The 19,117-nt window shown below is 37.4% G+C and overlaps 1 protein-coding gene across 6 annotated transcripts in view; it reads right to left on the bottom strand.

Annotated features, from left to right (window-relative positions):
- Positions 1-19,117, bottom strand: part of GOLGA4 (golgin A4) — a 112,673-nt gene that overhangs the window by 24,387 nt on the left and 69,169 nt on the right. For all 6 annotated transcript variants that reach the window (XM_061127751.1, XM_061127754.1, XM_061127753.1 and 3 more), the window contains 6 exons: positions 15,523-15,701; positions 13,377-13,505; positions 10,563-10,718; positions 4,744-8,984; positions 3,772-3,893; positions 3,226-3,356 (listed from right to left, as the gene is read on the bottom strand). In XM_061127751.1, the coding sequence (XP_060983734.1) occupies positions 3,226-3,356; positions 3,772-3,893; positions 4,744-8,984; positions 10,563-10,718; positions 13,377-13,505; positions 15,523-15,701 (4,958 nt within the window). The remainder of the gene's footprint in view (positions 1-3,225; positions 3,357-3,771; positions 3,894-4,743; positions 8,985-10,562; positions 10,719-13,376; positions 13,506-15,522; positions 15,702-19,117) is intronic.

The raw sequence follows: 19,117 nt of genomic DNA, 5'->3' as shown, positions 1-19,117 counted from the left end.
TGAGCTCTGGTGGCGCCAGGAAAAGCAGGAGCAGAGGTGAAATACGAGGAGGAAGGAGTTAAAGCTGAGCTCAGCCGGACCCACCGACTGACCCAGAAGAAGGGCACCAGGACAGAGGGAAGACACTACATGTGTTCAGGGCAAGGGATATGATCCCACCTTTATTTGCAGACAGACAGTAACTCTGACAGGAAGAGATGAAAAACCGAGAGCAAAGAGACCAACTGAGAAATTAATACAACAGACCAGGCCAGATGCAATACAGCAGCCAGGACCGTGGGAGAAGTGGTAGAACTAAGAGGAGGGGAACGTTCAATGTGATTCAGTGAAACACTACAGCTGAAAAAGTCTATTACATGTTGGAGACCATGCTGGAGACACACAGTTAAAGGGAAAAAGGTTCTCTCTCTGCTTAGGAAGTCAGGGAAGATAAACACATTTCATGTCCTAAAAGGTGTGTGGATGTGGACGCGGATGTGTTAGGGGCTGAGAGAGATAGGAGGCATGAATCAAGGATGACAACGTTCTCAGCTTTCTCCAATGGGTAAACCAACTCTAAGAACATGAGCTAAGAGAGTAAAAGCAGGAAAGTGAAACTGTCTCTGTGTTCCACTTTCCTAGTAACAAATCCCACAATAACTTTAATGGATGACAAAAATACAGCATTCTACAATGTCATCATTAAGACAAATCATCAATCTGACAATAGCTTTTATAGAGGGAAAAAACACTACTACATAATATATACAAATCTCATATAAAACTCCAATTCTGGAAGTTTTTAAATGGGAGAATGGTAACAGAATATGTCTCAAAATCAAAGCAATATGGTGTATGCTCAGTATTAGTAACACTAATACCTTTGAGTTATATTTACTCTTTAAAAAAAAAAAAATCTTCAAGACAGAGTATGTATTTGGGTGTTTGGATGGGGAGTGCTGATTTAATTACCAAGTCAGTCCTGGAGCTGGCACTGAAAGTCTGAGGCCACATTGTCTAATACAGTAGTCGCTGGCCACCCTGTATGGTAGGTATGAGCACTTGAAATGTGGCTAATCCACGCTGAGATAGACTATATGTGCAAAAATACACCGACTCTCAAAGAATTAATATATATATAAAATATGTTAAATATAATATATATGTATCATTTTTATACTGACTGCATTTTGAAATGACAATGCCTTGGATATAATGGGTCAGTTACTGTATTATTGAAATTAAATTCACCTGATTCTTCCTTATTTAATGTGGATACTAGAAAATTTTAAATCCCATTTGTGGCTTGCGTTGTATTTCGAGGGGACAGTGCTGGTCTAGGGTACAGGAAGGGGTCTGGGGAAGAGTCCACCCAACTCCTCGGGCCCATCCTCTACTTCCTGTCTCTACCGCTCTACTACTCCCAGCCTGAAGCTGGGAGGCCCATTTATTTTCTAATAACCACTACATCTTCCAGAAGGAACCATACAGAGGTCACCTGTCTCCCTGTTCACTGACCTCTCTACCCACAGAGGTGTGCGGTGACCTGCAAAGTCTACCTCGTGCTATGGTCCCCTAACACACACATTCAGAGAGAGACAGAGAGCTCTGGCGCAATCTGTCCCCTGCACTTAGCTCCATGACACATGACTGTTCCCTTCACCAAGTTCCTTTCTGAAAGAGAAGCCTCTATAAAATACATGAAACTAACAGAGTCTGCACTCTACTTCTCGCTTTGTAGTTTTAAGGAAATCATTTAACTATGCTGTACTCATTCTCCTTCTGCAAAAAATTAAATAAATAAACCACAAAAAAAGAAAAAACAGAAGGTAAACCTAAAACTAGCTTTAATTTATCTTCCAATCCCAACATTCTCTAAGCATTCAAGAAACAATGATATTTCTTAAAGCTTTGCACACATATACTCTAGGGAAGTATAAGAAAATGTGAAATTATTCAAATTTTCTTTCATAGTGAAATCTATAGCTCAAAATCTATATTAAAAAAATCACCAAAGAATTGATTCTTTTGAACTGTGGGCTTGGAGAAGACTCTTGAGAGCCCCCTGGACTGCAAGGAGATCAAAGCAGTCCATCCTAGAGGAAATCAGTCCTGAATATTCATTGGAAGGACTGAGGCTGAAGCTGAAGCTCCAATACTTTGGTCACTCGAAGTGAAGAGCTGACTCACTGGAAAAGACCCTGATGCTGGGAAAGATTGAAGGCAGGAGGAGAAGGGGACGACAGAGGATAAGATGGTTGGATGGCATCGCCAAATCTATGGACATGAGTTTAAGTAAGTTCTGGGAGTTGGTGATGGGACAGGGAAGCCTGGCATGCTGCAGTCCATGGGGTCGCAAGGAGTCAGACGCAAATAAGTGACTGAACTGAACGTTTATATTCATGTAACATATCTCAGAATTCCAGCTCTTTCAATTATATTTAAAATAATTATTACTAGAATCTGTTCCTGGCTCAGACCTCTACTGCTACCACAACCAAACTAAGGCAAGATTCTCTGGTTTACCCATTCCTAATCATCAAATGTTTCTCAGCACATTGTGAACTAAGGCTTACAGTAACTAAAGAATCTGCACTCCAAGAAAGAATAATTTACATTGTTTTATATTCAAAAATATTCTCAAGTCCGAATACTCACTAGCATTCATGGCTTATCTTTATACATAAAAATGACAACACTAATCCACCACTAATAGAATAAATAGTATACTGAATTTATCTTTCAACTGCATATAAAAGATCTGGCTGATGCATTCTTTTTTTTCATCTTTTTTCTCCCTTGAGATCAACAAAAACTATGCAAATTGGGTAGGGATGAAATAAAGTCAACTGGCCCTCCTGGAAAGATCCCAGTTAAGCTCATACACACACCAACTGTCTTAAACACAAGCTCTCAATTCTTAGTCTGGTGATCTCACAATTTGATCTGAATCTGGGAGACAGAGAAGAAAATCCATTCTTTCCCTTACTAACTTACTGTTGCTTCAAGTATGTCTGGTAAGCAGACTCTGTTCAGAAAACTATAAACCTAGCAGAAATCAATTAGACTCCTCATAAATCTGCAAACAATGGAAAAACACTAATTTGAATTATATTGAACTCCCACTCCCCAAAAAACCCCTATACATTAGAAAAACAGGAAATTTGACAGCCCAATCTTCTTTACACTACCATGAAATCTATTTCACCTAAATTTCAAGAGAGAGAGAGAGAGAAAATAAGGTACATCAAGGATTTCTTCATATCTTTTGGCGGTTCTTTTTAGGTCATCTTCTTTCTCTGCAATTTTTTTATATAACTGATTTGTCTCTTCTTGATGGCTTTCTAAAAGTTCAGCCTCCACTTCCTGGGCTTTATCTAATAAATAAAAAAAATGGACACATATAAGAAAATATATTAGGTAAGAATTAATATGTATATCCCAGTATCTGTAAGAACCCTTGTTCCAAATTATCAGTAAACTTGATTAAAATCAACTGATCAAATTGATCAAATGTATCCTTCTCAGGGAGCAGAAGTGCCTTCATCAGGTAATTAATTAGCTAATGCTTTCTTTCAGGTTGTTCCACCTGCTCCTTCCCTCTGAAAGCAAGTCACTTTCAGGCAGCACAGTTTCCATCAGTGAACTTTCTTGGGCAAGAATCATTTTTTTTCTCCTGTTTATAATTACATAAAGCACTTAGCACAGTGTGAAAAGAATAAGCTTAAATTATAAATAGCCACCGCTGACTGATTCTGATTTGGTTTCTATTGAATTCAAAAGTTTACTTACCGATGGTCTCCTTTATGGTCATTTCCAGCTCCTGTTCTTTTTGTGCGAGCTGTGTATGAAACTCTCTCATCAGCTGTTTTAATGTGGAATTGTGCTTCAACTCAAGATCTTCCTGCTCCTGTCTGAGTTCCAAAATATGAAGAGCTAATTGTTGTCATACAAAAAAAAGCAGTGCATATAGTCTGATCTCACTGGTGTATCCAACCATATTTAAGGGGGTGTGTGTGTGTGTGAGCACACATGTGTGTGTCTCCAGGCCCAGAAAACTTCTGGAAGGCTACGTAAACTATGATTAACTCTAGGGAATGGTCCTAAGGATTTGAGAATTTTCATTTTCCACTTTAAATTACCATATACATCATATAACATATATACCACATACATCTATATTATATAACAACATTAATACTAAAAATAATAAAACAAAAAATAATTACTGGGTTATGTACCTAATAATCATGACCTCATATACAAGGAAAGGGTTTTTCCCCCTTAAATAGACATGGAAAAACACTGCTTCTCTCATTTAATTGTTTTTATTTCTCTTCAGTATTTAACTTACTATATTTATGCCTGATACTAACAATTTTAGGTTATGAAACTCAACTGTATTAAGACATAAAAAAGATTTCATTAGGGAGGATTACCTTAAAGATAATCATACTGGAAAGAAAAAAAAACTTACTTGGGGCTTCTCTGGTGTTCCAGTGGTTAAGACCCACCTGCCAATGCAGGGGACACAGGTTTGATCCCTGGTCCAGGAAGAACCCACATGCCTCTGAGCAACTTAGCCCATGCACTACTAACTACTGAGCCCACTTGCCCAGATCCCGTGCGCCACAACAAGAGAAGCCACCACAATGAGAAGCGCATGCACTGCAATGAAGAGTAGCCTCTGCTCAGGGCAGCTAGACGAAGACTGCACACAGCAACAAAGACCCAGCACAGTCAATAAACAAAATAAAAGCTTACTTGATTTTCTCTTCCATTTCTTTTTCATACTCTTTCTTTATCATATCCAGTTCTTGCTGATGCTCCTTCCGCAGCACTCGAATATCTTTCTGCAGTTTAACCACCTCCTGGCTCAGCTTCCGCTTCTCCTGCTCCGCCCCTGCTAATTTAAACTCCAGGTCACTGTGCTCCTCCATGTTACTAAGCAAGCTGGGCTGGACCACATGTGATGTGGACTTTCCTTCAGCACTTTCTTCCAAAACTTCTGTGGGTTTACTTTTTCCATTCATCTGTTGTTGTAGAGCCTGTAAACTTTCAAGTTTTGAGGTCAGCGCTTCGATTTCAACTCTGTGACCTTCCCTCTCTCTCAATAAGCAGGAATCCAGCTCTTTTATTTTTTGCTCCAAGATCTGACAGGTCAAGTCCTCCCCCTGGAGCGTTTTCTGGACATTGCCAACCACATTTTCCAAGTTCTGCTTTGCCCCTGTGTTATTTTTATCTCCTTCTTCTTTCAAATGCTGGGAAGAAACCAAGGAGTGCTTCTTGTTTTTTCCTTCAAGTTCTTCTTGAAGCTGATTAATCATCACTCGATCCTCATGTTGTTTTGCTTCAGCCTGTTCTATCTTTATTAAGAGCTCCTGGTATTTGCACTGTATTTCAGAATGAGAGGAAATTGTCTCTTCTTTTTCCTGCTCCAGCCTCTCCACTAACATTTCCTTTTCAATTAAATTTCTTTGTAAAATACTTAGTTTTTCTTCACACGCATTCTGCACACAGCCTTGGGAATCTGCTTCTTCTTGCTCAGTACACACTGCCACGTTTTCCAATAATCTGGGTACAACTGACATTTCTGATTGTGGTGAACTTTCCGCGGACTTCAGTTTTTCTTGCAAGATGTGAATTTCTCTGTCTCTTTCTTGCAGTTTTGTAGTTAGCTCACTCAGATGGCTTTCTCTGTCTTTTCTGTATTGCTGTTCTTTCTCTTCCATTTGCGATAACAACTGCTTCTTGATGGCAGCAATCTTTTGTTCGGCTTTTTTCTTCAGTTCTGCTAATTTCAAAGCACCTTCTGACTCAAGTCTATCTTCCAATGCTTTTAACTCCTCTTCTTTGCCTTTCACAACTGAATTCACATGTTCCAATTCTTTCTTCACAGATTCAAGTTCAGATTTCATGGAAGATGCTTGCTCTTCAAGTCTTAAGACTTTTTCTTCAGCCTCTTTAACCTTGTTGTCCTTCTCTTCTCCTAACTCTTGGATGTGCCGGAGTTTCTGAATCAGTTCTTTCTGTTCACTATCCTTTTGTTGATGGTGGTTTTTAAGCACTTCATTTAAGGACTCAATTTCAATTGCTTTCTGAGCAACATGCTCCTCTAATTCCACAGTTCTCACCGTTAGAGCTTTTAACTCAGCCTCTAAATTACACTCCTTCTTCTCCATCTCACTCTTCTTATCTTCCATCTCACCCTTTAAATATTCAAATCTTTTCTTTTGCTGATCAAGGTCCTCCTTCAATAAAGTTAACTGCTCGTCCTTTTCACTGGTTTCCTTCGTTTTTAACTCAAGCTGCATCTGCAATTCTTTACTAGCATTTTGGTACTGTGTAAATCTTGACTGTGCTTTCTTCTTCCACTCTGAGAATTTGATGGACAAGTGATCTGCCTGTTCCAGAGCAGACGTTTTCTCTTTACTCAGAGTTTCAACTTTCAAAGATAAATCTCGCACTTGATCCAGCAATTCCTGCTGTGCTTCATCATGTCGCTTACTTAGTGATGAGATGGCTGCTTCTTTTTCAGCTAGGCTGATGCTGTTCTGAAGCTGAGCATTCAAATCAGCTAGCTGTTTACTAAGACTGCTGATCTCAGCTTTTTTTTCTTTAAGCTCTTCTTTCATCATAGTGACGGCATTGATGTTTTCTGACAACTCTTTCTTCAACTGTGTGATACAAGATTCCTTTTCTGAAGCAGCCTGTTGCTGATTTCCTCCTTCCTTCTGTAAGGCTTCTTTTTCTGTGACAAGACCTTCAATATCAGCCTTCATGCTCTTAATCTGACCTTCTTTTTCTTCCAACTGATGTGTAGCATGTTGAAAAGAACTATTTAGTATATTTTGCTCTTCTGTTAGCTGTCTAAGTTGTGCTTCTAATTCAGAAACCTGGCAAGTTTTGCTGAGTAGTGCCTCCTTCACTTTAGCTGTGTGCTGTTGACAATGGGAGATTCTAGAGAGAATGGCATTGATTTTACTACTGCTGATGTCGATGAGCTCACTTGTTTTAGCCTGTAGTAAGGCTTCAGTTTTCTTAGAGTAAATGTCTAGCTGAACTGCTAGCTCCTCGGACAGTTTTTTGAACTCCAGGTTTCTGTCCTCTAGGCTTTTCTTACTGCTGTCGTGTGAAGATTTCAGACTCTGGAATGCTTCATCTGTGGTTTTCAGCATCTCAGTAAACTCTAAAACCTTGAGCCTGTCTTTTTCTGCCAGCACCTTCAGTTCAGCTACTTGCTCTTGAAGAAAAATGTTTTCCTTCAGAGAACCACTCAAGTCAACCTCCAGCTTTTCAAGTTCAGCTTTCAGTTTAGCTTCATTCTGTGCGAGGGAATCCCTGAGAGCAGCATTCTGCTTCAACTGTCCCTGTAATTCCTTTAACGCTGTATCCTGCCTAGCACCCTCTTCCTTCAGCCATGCCATTTCCTTGCTCATCTCTTCTTTTTCACACCCAAATAGGAGCATCTTTTGCTTTAGTCCTGCTACCTCTTCTTCTTTCTCCTGTAACTGGATATCATGTTTTTCCTGCAGTTCTTCAGCTTGCTGACTAAGTTTCCGCTCCCAGGCTGCTATGACATCATCGAGCTCTCGCCTGTGTGCCTCAGTGAGACTTTCTATTTGCTCCCTTTGGTTTGTCTCCAGTCTTGACACTGCATCATTGATTCCAGCTGAATTAGCCTGTGCCATTTCCAAAATTTTGGCATTGAACTGTTTTTCTTTTTGACTGAGCTCCAGAGCAGTATTTTCAAGCTCTTTTTTAAGTTTAGCTTCCTGATCCAACAATTTCTTCTTTAACATTTCTTGCATCTCCTTTGCTTTCTGCTTAATTTTTTCCATCTTTTTCTCTTGATTTTTGAATTTGGCTTCATATTCCTCTTGCAAAACACGAATACTGTCCTCTTTGGCTGATAATTTCTGTTTGAGTATTTCTATTTCTTTGTTCTGGGCTTCTCTCATTTGTAAAATAACATTTTCCTTTTCCATTAAGAGTTGCTTGGTCTGTTCCTGCTCTGTGTTGTTATCTTTAAGTTGGGATTCATAGAGTTGGGTTAAAGATTTCACTTTTTCTTCCATTTCACGATTCTGTTTTTCAAGCTTCTGCAGTAGATCCTGCACCTGGATTTTGTGAGTGTCTAACTCAGCACAAACATCTTTCTTTTGAGCTTCAACTTCAGCTACCTGTTTGGTAAGAAGAATTCTTTCTGTTTCCAAATCCAACAACTTCTGCTGCAACTGGGCCAGCTGCTCCTCATGGACTTTAGCCTGCTCATGCGTAGTATTCTGCAGTGACTGGAAAAGCTCCAGCTTAGTCGATGCCTGCTGGAGTTCCCCTTCGGACCTTTTGATGTCTGCCTCTAAATTTTCCACATGGGCCTGATGTTCTTTTAAATGCTTGTCCTTTTCCTTCAGAAGAAGCCCAAGTTGGTTAATTTCATCTTTTAAGGCCTTTTCAGTTCTCTGGATAGACATCTCTTGTTCTTTAATGATATTGTCAACCTGTTGTTGGTGATGATTTTTCTGTTCATCCAGCTTGGCCTCTAATTCCTGCTTCATTCGATCTGCTTGATCCTTTAGTACAGAAAGTTCTTCTTCTAGCTTGTCACGTGTTTTTAATACTTCCGACAGTTCAGACGATAATGATTCCAATTCTGTTTGCTTCACATCAAGCTTTTCTAAAGTCTTTTCGTTCATTTCTTCTATGTGGGCCTGAAAGAGTGTCTCTCTGTCTTTCACCAATGTTTCTTTCTCTCGCTCATACTTTTCTCTAAGTTCTTCCATTTCAGTCTGATGCTGTTGCTTTAAGACTTGGAGCTTTTCAGTCCAAATGTTATCCTGCTGATGCTGCAGACTTTCCAATTCTGTCTTGTGTTTTTCAACCATGATTGTAATTTCTTTATTGTGCTTATTTTTTTCAGCTTCCAAATGAATAGTTAAATCTTCTGATTGATTTTTATTTTCTTGCAAGCTTTTTTCCAAAGAACTTTCTAATTCAAGAATTCTCTGTTAATGAAAACAGATGTGTTTTTAATTTATTAGCAATGATATACACGACATGATGTCTACACCTCCTAAAAGATTACAATTTGTCTACACCTCCTTAAAGATTACAATTCAGATAAATAATTTTACATGTCATATCAAACACTAGAAAGGACAAGGAATCTGTGCTCAGTTCCTAAAGGAATCATGTAATAAAAAAAAAGATTCTATTTTTTACACAGCTCATAATTCCAGATTCTTTCTATTTGGGTAACTAGTTCAACTATCTTTTTCAAAATCATTCTGAATGGATAGTGGGGGAAAAATGATAAAACTATATAACAGTAACTGCTGGTAGAAAGAGGAGTATTTTTTTCTGTTTTTAGAAAGGCCTATAATAGTATTCTATCACTTTTATAATTTAATTTTGAAAGAAAAATGATGTATCTGGCTCTTACACCAAAAATTATTACTTAGAAGATGTTTTTCAAAAAGAAGGAACTTACACCAAAGTAATTCACCAAACTTTACCAAAGCAGTTTACAAAAAGTAACAGTGATACAAAAATATTATTATCTCATGAAAATATCAATCTTGACTGAAGGAAAAAGAGCTAATTAAGGCAGAGCCAAGCAATGTCAGAACTGGAATGGTGTTAAGAAATTATCAGATCCAACCTCTTCATGTGTCATGTAAGGAAATTAAGGTATAATTAATTTATAAAGCTACTAAGTGAAAGATGTAGGCCTCCTGAGTACCCATTCCCCTTGACTATGCCACCTTACAAAATGTTGGAAGTGGGCTAATAAGACAGTTTAGAAATATGCGTAAGAACTGAGACTGTTTCACTGTCTAAATCAGAGCAAAAAGGCTTTTAAAAAGTCTAAGTAGTATTAATTTATTTCTAGTAAGTCAAATATTTCATGCACTGTTAAGGGAAAGAACAGAGGGCCTTAAAAATGTGCACACTGAGATAGACATACTTACCTGCTCATCACAGGACTATTTTTTAATATGGGAAAACGGGAGAAAAATTAAATGTAAAAGTAGAGCAACAGGGTAACTAAACTGATACAAACAGAAAATGAAGTATGTCTAGATATGGCATGAGATGAAGGTGAAGAGGTAAGAAGGTGTCAGGGCAAGCGCTGCCTACAAAAGGAGGCCTCTTCCTAAGGATGAAAGATGAGTAAGCAGTGGAGCAAGGACGCTGCACTGCTGACTGAGGGCAAAGAATCGGAGTGAGAGACAAATACAGTCAAGCGAAGGCAGAGAGTCGGAGCACCACGAGGCAGGCATCAAACCACTCCCACAAATAGCTCTGACTGTCTACAAGTGGAGTGTACGTAAGTGCGCATGCTCAGCTGTGTTCTGACTCTTTGCGACCCCATGGGCTCTAGCCCACCAGGCTCCTCTGTCCATGGGATTCCCCAGCAAGAATACTGGAGTGGGTTGCCATTTCCAGGAGAGCACGTATATTTATATCTAAAACAAAGTCTTCTCTACAACTTTATATCGACTATAGAGATAATAAAGAGTTTTCATGTATTAATACAAGTAATCCTATAGCCTGGGGCCCTGAACAGTGTTTAAACTTACAGTTCTATATGTCTCTGCTTCTTGTTGAAGGTCCCGAACTTTATTTTCACTCTCTGTGAGGATTGCTTTCTTCTGCAACTCTAACTCTTCCAAGGCCAACGATTCTTGCTGTTCTTTTTCTTGAGTGATCTTCAAATATTCTGACTGACTTTTTTCCTGTGCCAAAAACAATCATACCACCTTAGACCCATGTAGATCTTCAGCATTCTCAAAGCACTGCCACAGGAATCATTCATTTCATTTGATCTGCACACCAGCCCTGTGAGGTAGGCAGCATTGTTACCTCTCTCTCCTCACACTCTGGTTGGCAGAAACAGGGCATAGTGCCTTTTCCAGTATGGTCTGGCCAGTCTTTGCCACAATTACAACTAATATGAAAAATTTTGTTTCCGGTAACCCTACTGTGCGTGTGCATGCTAAATAAGTCACTTCAGTCATGTCCAACTCTCTGCAACCCCAGGGACTGTAGCCCGCCAGGGTCCTCTGTCCATGGGACTCTCCAGACAAGAATACTGGAGTGGGATGTCATGCCCTTTTCCAGGGATTGAACCTGTGTCCCTTCCATCTACAGCACTGGCAGGTGGACTGTTTACCACCAGCACCACCTGGGAAGTGTGTCTGCTATGTACTCATTACTTAAAATGCTTTGCAAAATATCACTGAATGTGCGGGTCACATAACTGTCACTACCACTTCTCTAGAGTTTGACATTTCAACTCTAGGCCATAGACTTATATAATTTATATAAACTTAGGCTGTAAATTTATATAATTTGTGAGAAATACCTTACTATGATAGGGAACCCTGCATGGAAAAGCTAATCAAAATGAAATTACATGTGAAAAAATGGATTAGATCAAGGAACTCTAAAAGCCTATACAGCTCTTAAAAAGATCTGGCCCATTTCACTCTGGTGAAGTATACTGCTTTAAGGAAAGATTTTGTACCATACCATAAGCAGATTGATTTTTTAAAAATTAGTTTTTATAACATCAATTTTGAAACATCATTTTAAACATACTAAACTGTTTAAAATAAACTATAATCTAAATGCATTGCCACCTATGCCCATAAATATAAAAAAGGAAATGCTAATAGTCTGCAGAATTTTGACTCTCAATGCCAAACCAATTTCTTTGAGAAACTAGGTAGGAAGAAGGGTGGAAGGGGACGAGCACATGTGTAGGTATGTGTGCTTCATGTGTTATTTGTGTCCTGCGCTCATTAGTCAGAGCATGTCTGATATTATCGATTCCCAAAACACAGTATTAACAAGGTCAATGTTCAGAGTCCAGTGTCCCAATTGTGCGTTACTTGCTCAGTCATGCCCAACTCTTTTGCGACCCCCTGGACTGTAGCCCGCCAGGCTCCTATGTCCATGGGATTCTCCAGACAAGAATACTGGAGTAGGTTGCTATTTCCTTCTCCAATTACAGTGCCCCAATTACTCCAGCATGAAAACCCACAGCAGGTCTTATGACAGGCATTTTTAGCACCATCCCCAGCTTCATTTATGTCCCCAGTCTCGCTTTGTTCCTTTAATTTCCATGCTACTATTTTAAATTTATGCTGTCCTGTTGTAATTTTTAAGTACTCTTGTAAACAACTTCAAATCCTTTTTGGACCAACAAAGAATACAAATATGTGCCCATACAGATGTATGTTTCACAACCATGAACTAAACCCCTAACCTCAGCCAACAGCACTGTAAGTCCATGTATCTTCTGGCCCCACAGAGATTACAGAAGTCCCTGACTCAGTTCAAGGATCACAGATGCTGGAAAGCCTCAGAGCCCCAGGTCCAAACCAGAGTGAAAACAGAAATGTGGAAAAGAATGGAGATGAAAATTATAACAACTATTTCTCACCCTTTAAAAGTATTTTTTATTTTATTTTTTAAAGTATTTTTTAATTATACCTATTACCTTATGGATAATAACTTCATGTAAAAACAATAAGCTACATTTTTGGCATTAATACTTCATAAGGTAACTTATCTAAATAGGCTTTTCACAATTTAAGTAAAATATTTTTTGTTTCAAACTTTCAAATTATACCATGCCAACAACTCTTTCTTATCTTTGCTTTTTTGATTATTGTTTTAGTTAGTTCAGCCAGTTTTTTCTTATTTTACTTTATTTTTTTTAACATCATATAGATTGAAAATTACTGCTATCAGTCTACTTAAAAGGAAAACTGCATATGTGCTCAGTCGTGTCCGACTCTTTGTGACCCCATGGACTGCAGCCCACCAGGCTATTCTGTCCATGGGATTTTCCAGGCAAGAATACTTGTTTCTCCAAGGAATGTTCCCAACCCAGGGATCAAACCCGAATCTCCCGTGTCCCCTGCATTGGCAGGCAGATTCTTTACCACTGTGCCATCTGTGAACTGGGTCATTTTCCTTTTGTCCTCTTTAAAATGCATTCAAGCAAACTTTCTGAGCCTTAAGCTCTGATACATTCGGTCTGGTATCTGATATCTATCAAGACATTCTTGCTAAATTATGCAGGTGCTGGCCAACTGCTTCAGTTAACCTACCCTCTCCTTTATTTCCCCCAATCACAGTCTACAGCCAGGGCGAGAGGAACGATCCACAAACACACTGATTAATGAAAGCCTGTTAGACAAGCAAATTTAATTTTCAGACAATACTAAATCAACAAATTCTGACAACCTCATTTCTGCCTACAGTCAGTCTCTCTGCATCCTTAAAGGTCAAGGCTGAGAGTAGAGTGACCTCAGCCTAGAAGGCAGGGGTGAGGGCATGACAACTTTATAATGAGGGAAAAACAAAATACTGTAGGTACTTACAAGAGCTATTCTCATTTGCTCCCGAAATTCCATTTCTTGAGTCTGAAGCTTCTTCATCAGTTCCTGCTCTTTGCTAGCCAGCTCCTCTTCATGAAGCTTCTGTAATTTAGCAATTTGTTCTGAGGATTTCTGAAAAGCAGCCAAATAGTTAAAACTGAAACATCCAGATAAAACATGTCACCCTACAACAAAACAATACTTTATTATAGTTCAATCATCAAGCTAACAGATTCCTAACAGGAAAAATCAGAACATATTTCCCACATAAATCAAAAGTCACCAAATTCTTGAGAGTTTAAAGAAAAACCAGTAAAGTGTTGCTCCTCATTTAGGACATGAAGAGCTGAAGCTTCAACAGTCAATCCTATGGGGCTGAAGCTCCAATTTCACATCTTACAAAGATGTTCCCACCAAACAGGATGGGGAAGCGTAGCAAGGGGGAATAAGGATGTGCTCAGAAAGGGCACTCCATCATGGGCAAGGTGCCCTGGCTTCACCCATCTAAATATGCCTACTTTTCCAGGCATGTACTACTATTACTAATTAAGTATTGGTCTTGTTCTTTCTTGAATAGGAAGACTCAAATCTTATAAAAATGTCAAACCACCCTAAATAAATTCAAAAATTTAATAAAATCAAATAAAACCACCAAGCAAATGAGGGAAGGCCCACTGGACAAAATAAACATGGAATAATAGCCAGTCTCTTCTGAACATTAAGAGTAATGAGGAGGGGCTATCAAGCAGTAGAATATAAATATAAAACAATATATAAAACAATTTAAAACTATATAAAACTAGAACATATGGTAAAACTAGTATTACTGTAATACCAGCATATGGTCAGACAAAGCAGTGGAACAGCACAGAGAATCCAGAAGACCCATACACAGCACTACAATAATTTAGTATGTAATAAAGGCAGTATGGCATGTCAGAACGGAAAACACAGGTTAAGAAAGAAATGATTTGAAGACTACTAGGCAGTCATATGGAAAATATTTAGATTGGGTCCCTACCTCACTCCTCACACTAAATAAATTTCAGTTGGATCAAAAATTTAACCATAAAAAATCAAAGCATAAAAGTGTCACATGAGAAAAACAATTTTTTTTTTTACTCGATTGAGAATGTCTTAAAGCAGAATAAAAATTTGCTAACATTTAAGGAAAAGAAAACTTTTCTGCATATCACTCTCCCCCAAAAAAACAACAAAAAATGATAAAGACAACAAATTGAAAATTATTTGGATAAAAATACCTATCTCTAAGGGTTAATTCTTACTATAAATAAAAAGCTTCAGTAAGAAATCAGTAAGAAAAAGTCCAACAGTCCAAGAGGAAAAGGAATCAGGATTTGATCAGGCAACTCAAAACGGAAAACTATAAATTCCTTGTAAACATACAAAAACATGTTTGTCATATTGTAAGAGATATGTATATTAAAACTACAATGATGTCATTTTTAACTTAACTCATAAAGATTTTTAAAAAGTCAGGTAACAACATCTTTGTCAGGGCAGGAACATATTCTAATACTTGAGTATAAATGGTCCTCCATCGAGCTTGTGGCAACTAGCCAATAATCAAAAATACACATAACTTTTGCCTGAGTAATATTCCACTTCTAGGAATCTATTCTAAAGAAACAGATGTTAGCGAATATGATAACAATATTCACAATTTCCAACAATAAAAACTGAAAGTCTAAATATCTACCCATCAGCAGAAAACTGATAAAATTATGAGCTATTCATAAAATGAAATCCTGAGCCATCTTTAAAACAAAAGGGACATCACTCTTAACTCAATAATAAAGAACAACAACCAAGACAGATTATTAATTTGGAAAAACAAAATACAGAACATTAAAAATAACATGCCATCTTTTATTTTAAAAAAAATTAAAGAGAGGGTTAGAAAACAAAAAAGAGAAATTATATGCAGATATTATCTCTGGGAAGTATACTCAAAAAGATACACATTCATTTCTTTATCAGAGTGCTTTTTTCCTATATCCTGAACATCATGAAATGGATACAGTCTAAAATATAAATTTCCTCTTCTTTACTACAGAGTGTGTAGGAAAAGTGTAAGACTTAAGTTTCAAAACTGTTGTAACCCACTGCAATCTAGAATTATTCTTACTTTCGTGACATCAACAACCTCCTGCTTCACGCGACTTAATTCCTGTTGAAGTCTGATACGTTCCTCCTCACTTGCTTTTTCAATGGCTTTTATTTGCTCATCCATTTCTGCTTTCATTTTTCTCCGTGCTTCTTCTGTTTTTTGGGCTGTACTCAGGGCTTTCTCAAGTTCCTCAAAAGCTATAATGAAAACAGCAGAAAACAAGTATCTCAAGAAATACTATCATTGAGCTAAAGTGTTTTACATTCAATTGATGGGAACTAAGAGCAGCAGTAGCAGGACATGTTAAAAAACTCATCATTGTTTAAAGCCAAGAGCTATTTGAGTAGTGGTTCAACAAATCCACAAGAAATGTCCAGTCACTGAAAACAATTTGTCATTGAGTTTTGGATTCAGATATTAAGATGGCTTATACTGTATGAACTTAGGCTCAAAGTTGGAAAAAATATTGAATAACTAAAGATTTGCCCCTCTCTCCCCACAAATGTCATTATGGATAGTAAATTCATAGAAATGAATACTTGTACCTACTTCTGTAGTATATAATTGCAATTGCTTCTTTGCCATGCAAGTTCTTGTCTATTATCAATAACTAGGTAACACTATTGTATACTCACTGGGATATTTTTAAGAATGAAAAAATTATTCTTTGACTAATCGTATTTTTTTAAAAAAAAAAAAAAAACCTCTTAACCATACAATAAAAGCAGGGTTTTTTTCCTAAACATTTACTGGCTGAATCACATATTTAAGCAATGTATTTTGATATGAAACCTACTACTATTTTGATATGAAACCTGCATTTTGATTTGAAACCTATGTAAGTTTCAAATCAATGTAGCTAACTAGTAAGAAATCTTTTCCTGATTCAAAACCACTACAATATTGTAAAGTAATTAGCCTCCAACTAATAAAAATAAATGGAAAAAAAAAAGTGTACAAAAAGGCACTACTAGCAGGGAATTTTGGAGTGAAATAAGTAAGAATACAGATCCTGCAAAAACAGTCACCTAGGCTACAACAGTAAGATCTTTAAGGACAGATCACTCAGCATCAAACAGAATCTGACAGCATGGGTACCAGAGCTGGGTAACTAGACACCGAAAATACACGAGTATGTGTGTTTGTATATATTTGTGTTTGTATACATGCATGTGTGTGTGTGTATGTGTGTGTATGCATGTGTGCACTGTATATGTGTGTAAACACACACTTTCTCTCTCTCCCCCCTTCTCTCTCTACTGACAGAATAATATCCTGTGAAAATCCTAATGCTATTATCATCCTCGACTATTTTCTTTAGTCCTCAAAGAATAGAAAACTTCCCTTTACCAAAGAGAAGAACTATAAATAAAACATCAACTTTCAAGATGGGTTTTAATCCATTTAAGAAATAAATATTCAGGGTGACAATTCATTGACGTATGAAGTATTTTCACTTCCAGTGGTGTAAGAAATGTGGAACTTCAACCGATGATATCGCATAAAAAAAGCCCCTTCATTAACTACAATTTCACTTAACAGATAGTGGTTTTCACAAAGAAACTGCATACCTAAAGACAAACATGTATTCTAAAGCATCTTCTTAATGGTGAAGTATAGTAGGTATAGAAAAAGGCAACAGAAAGATGGAATTCTGCTAACAATGGGGAAACACAACTTACTTTGCTTACTACCTTAAAAAAAAACTTCTCTGGCAATCATGCATTTGATATTAAAAAAAAAAAAAAACCTATCCAACTTATCATTTTATATGCCCAAAGTATAAAACCATAGCTCAAATAAGGTCTAAATTTTAATGACATATTAATTAGGTTTAATTATTTTTAAAGATGCCTACTCCAATTTCAGTGATATTTGCCTGCAAACACCAAGATGATAATCCTTAGACATAAATATGCTGGTAAATAAAATATTTAAAGGAATATGCTATCTTTGTTTTAGATATTCTTTTACTATAAATTCTGATGTCAAGCATAAAAAAACATCTCTTGCTAGTAATAAGAAATTAGTTTCCTTGTTTCTTAAAAACCAGTCAAGTAAAGTGACCAATTACAGGAAAGGAATCTTGTAACCAGGTGCATATCGCTTAAGTTTGAGCTGAAGGCTTACATCTGGGAAAGAAAAACATGGAAAAAGGAATGATGGTATTTTTTAATGTTTGGATGTCATCACCATCTTTTCATTACAGCTAATATTCAGCATATAAGATTGTATCTTAGCATTTCTAAGCACTTCACAGAAATATCTTAAATCAAGCTCTAGAGTACCTGAAGATAGTTATGATATTCTTCCAGCAAGATCGAGTTTTAAATGAAAAGCTTCTGTCAATTAAGCAAAACAAAACTGTACACAGTCAATACCAAGTGAAACTTCCTTTCTTTTAAATTCCAGAATCCAATACAGTATAAAAATAGATACAGGGCTCTCACTTTCTTAATCAACAACAAAAATCAATGCCACAAATTTCCTTTTGGATATAATTTTCCAAAAGTTAATCTTCCTAACCATACTCAGTAAACTTTAATACATTCTATATGGTATTGTAATTTTAGTGTTTAATACTCCAAAACAGCTAAGTCACTTGATTATCCATCATATAATGATTAACATAGGACAGATCTGGTTCCAAAGTTCTCGTATAAATTTAATCCTTTCTTCCCACACTTTGCCACCTTGTCAAAGAACCATATAATTTTATACCTAAAAGGACACCTTTGAGACTTTTAATTCAACATCTGCATTCAAATGTAAGAACTGAGTTCTCCAACTTTTCCTTTGGATGATAAATTAACTTAACTATACAGGATTTAAGGAACAATCCTTACCTGTCATTATTTTTTAAAACTAAGAATGCTGGCATTGATCAGGCTCAGCTGAGCAGTGACAAACCTTACTAAACCAGAATTTTTGAACCAATCAATTACTGATGGCTTCTAACTCTCAACAAAATTCACCATGTCATACCTCTGATCAACATACAAAAACTCACTGCTTTCCATCTCCATCGTGCTTTATGAAAACGTTAAGTCCCCCCAAAACAAAATTTTAAAGAGCCAGTAAAACACTTTTCTGTATCCGTACAGAAAACTTATTTCAAACACATTCTACACTGTACCACAAATGAAGCCACTTCCTTACAGGAAGTCTGCCTCCAAAAACGAGTCCCATTTCAATGCTGAAGGAGGATATGCTGAGAGCCTACTTACTAACCAGAAACATCTCACCTTCTGATCCTGCAACCACCAGATACAGTAAGTGGAGTCCATGGCCTGTAATATTCTAAACGCGAATTCCACCGCCCTTTCCAAAAGGAATCTATACTAGGATTTTAACGTTGAGTGCTAAAGAGGTATGTTCTGAAGGCCTACATAATTACCTTCCAATTCCCAACAACATGAGTGAGTGGGGAGAAAGAAAGCATGCATCAGCCCCAGCTGACGAGCCTTCTGCCAACATGCAGGAGTGCGCGGGGAAACCGTGGCCACAGCACACATCAACGGGAAGGCTAAGCACCAACTGCCGCCAAATTTGCAAGAACACATGGTGTTCTTCCAAAGCAAAATTCAATGTATCTCAGGCAATTTTTGTTTTC

This window comes from Dama dama, chromosome 24 (assembly GCF_033118175.1).
Source record: "Dama dama isolate Ldn47 chromosome 24, ASM3311817v1, whole genome shotgun sequence".
In the NCBI taxonomy this organism is placed as follows: Eukaryota; Metazoa; Chordata; class Mammalia; order Artiodactyla; family Cervidae; genus Dama; species Dama dama.
Note: the sequence above shows the minus strand (reverse complement) of the source record. Positions and strands in the feature narration are given on the sequence as shown.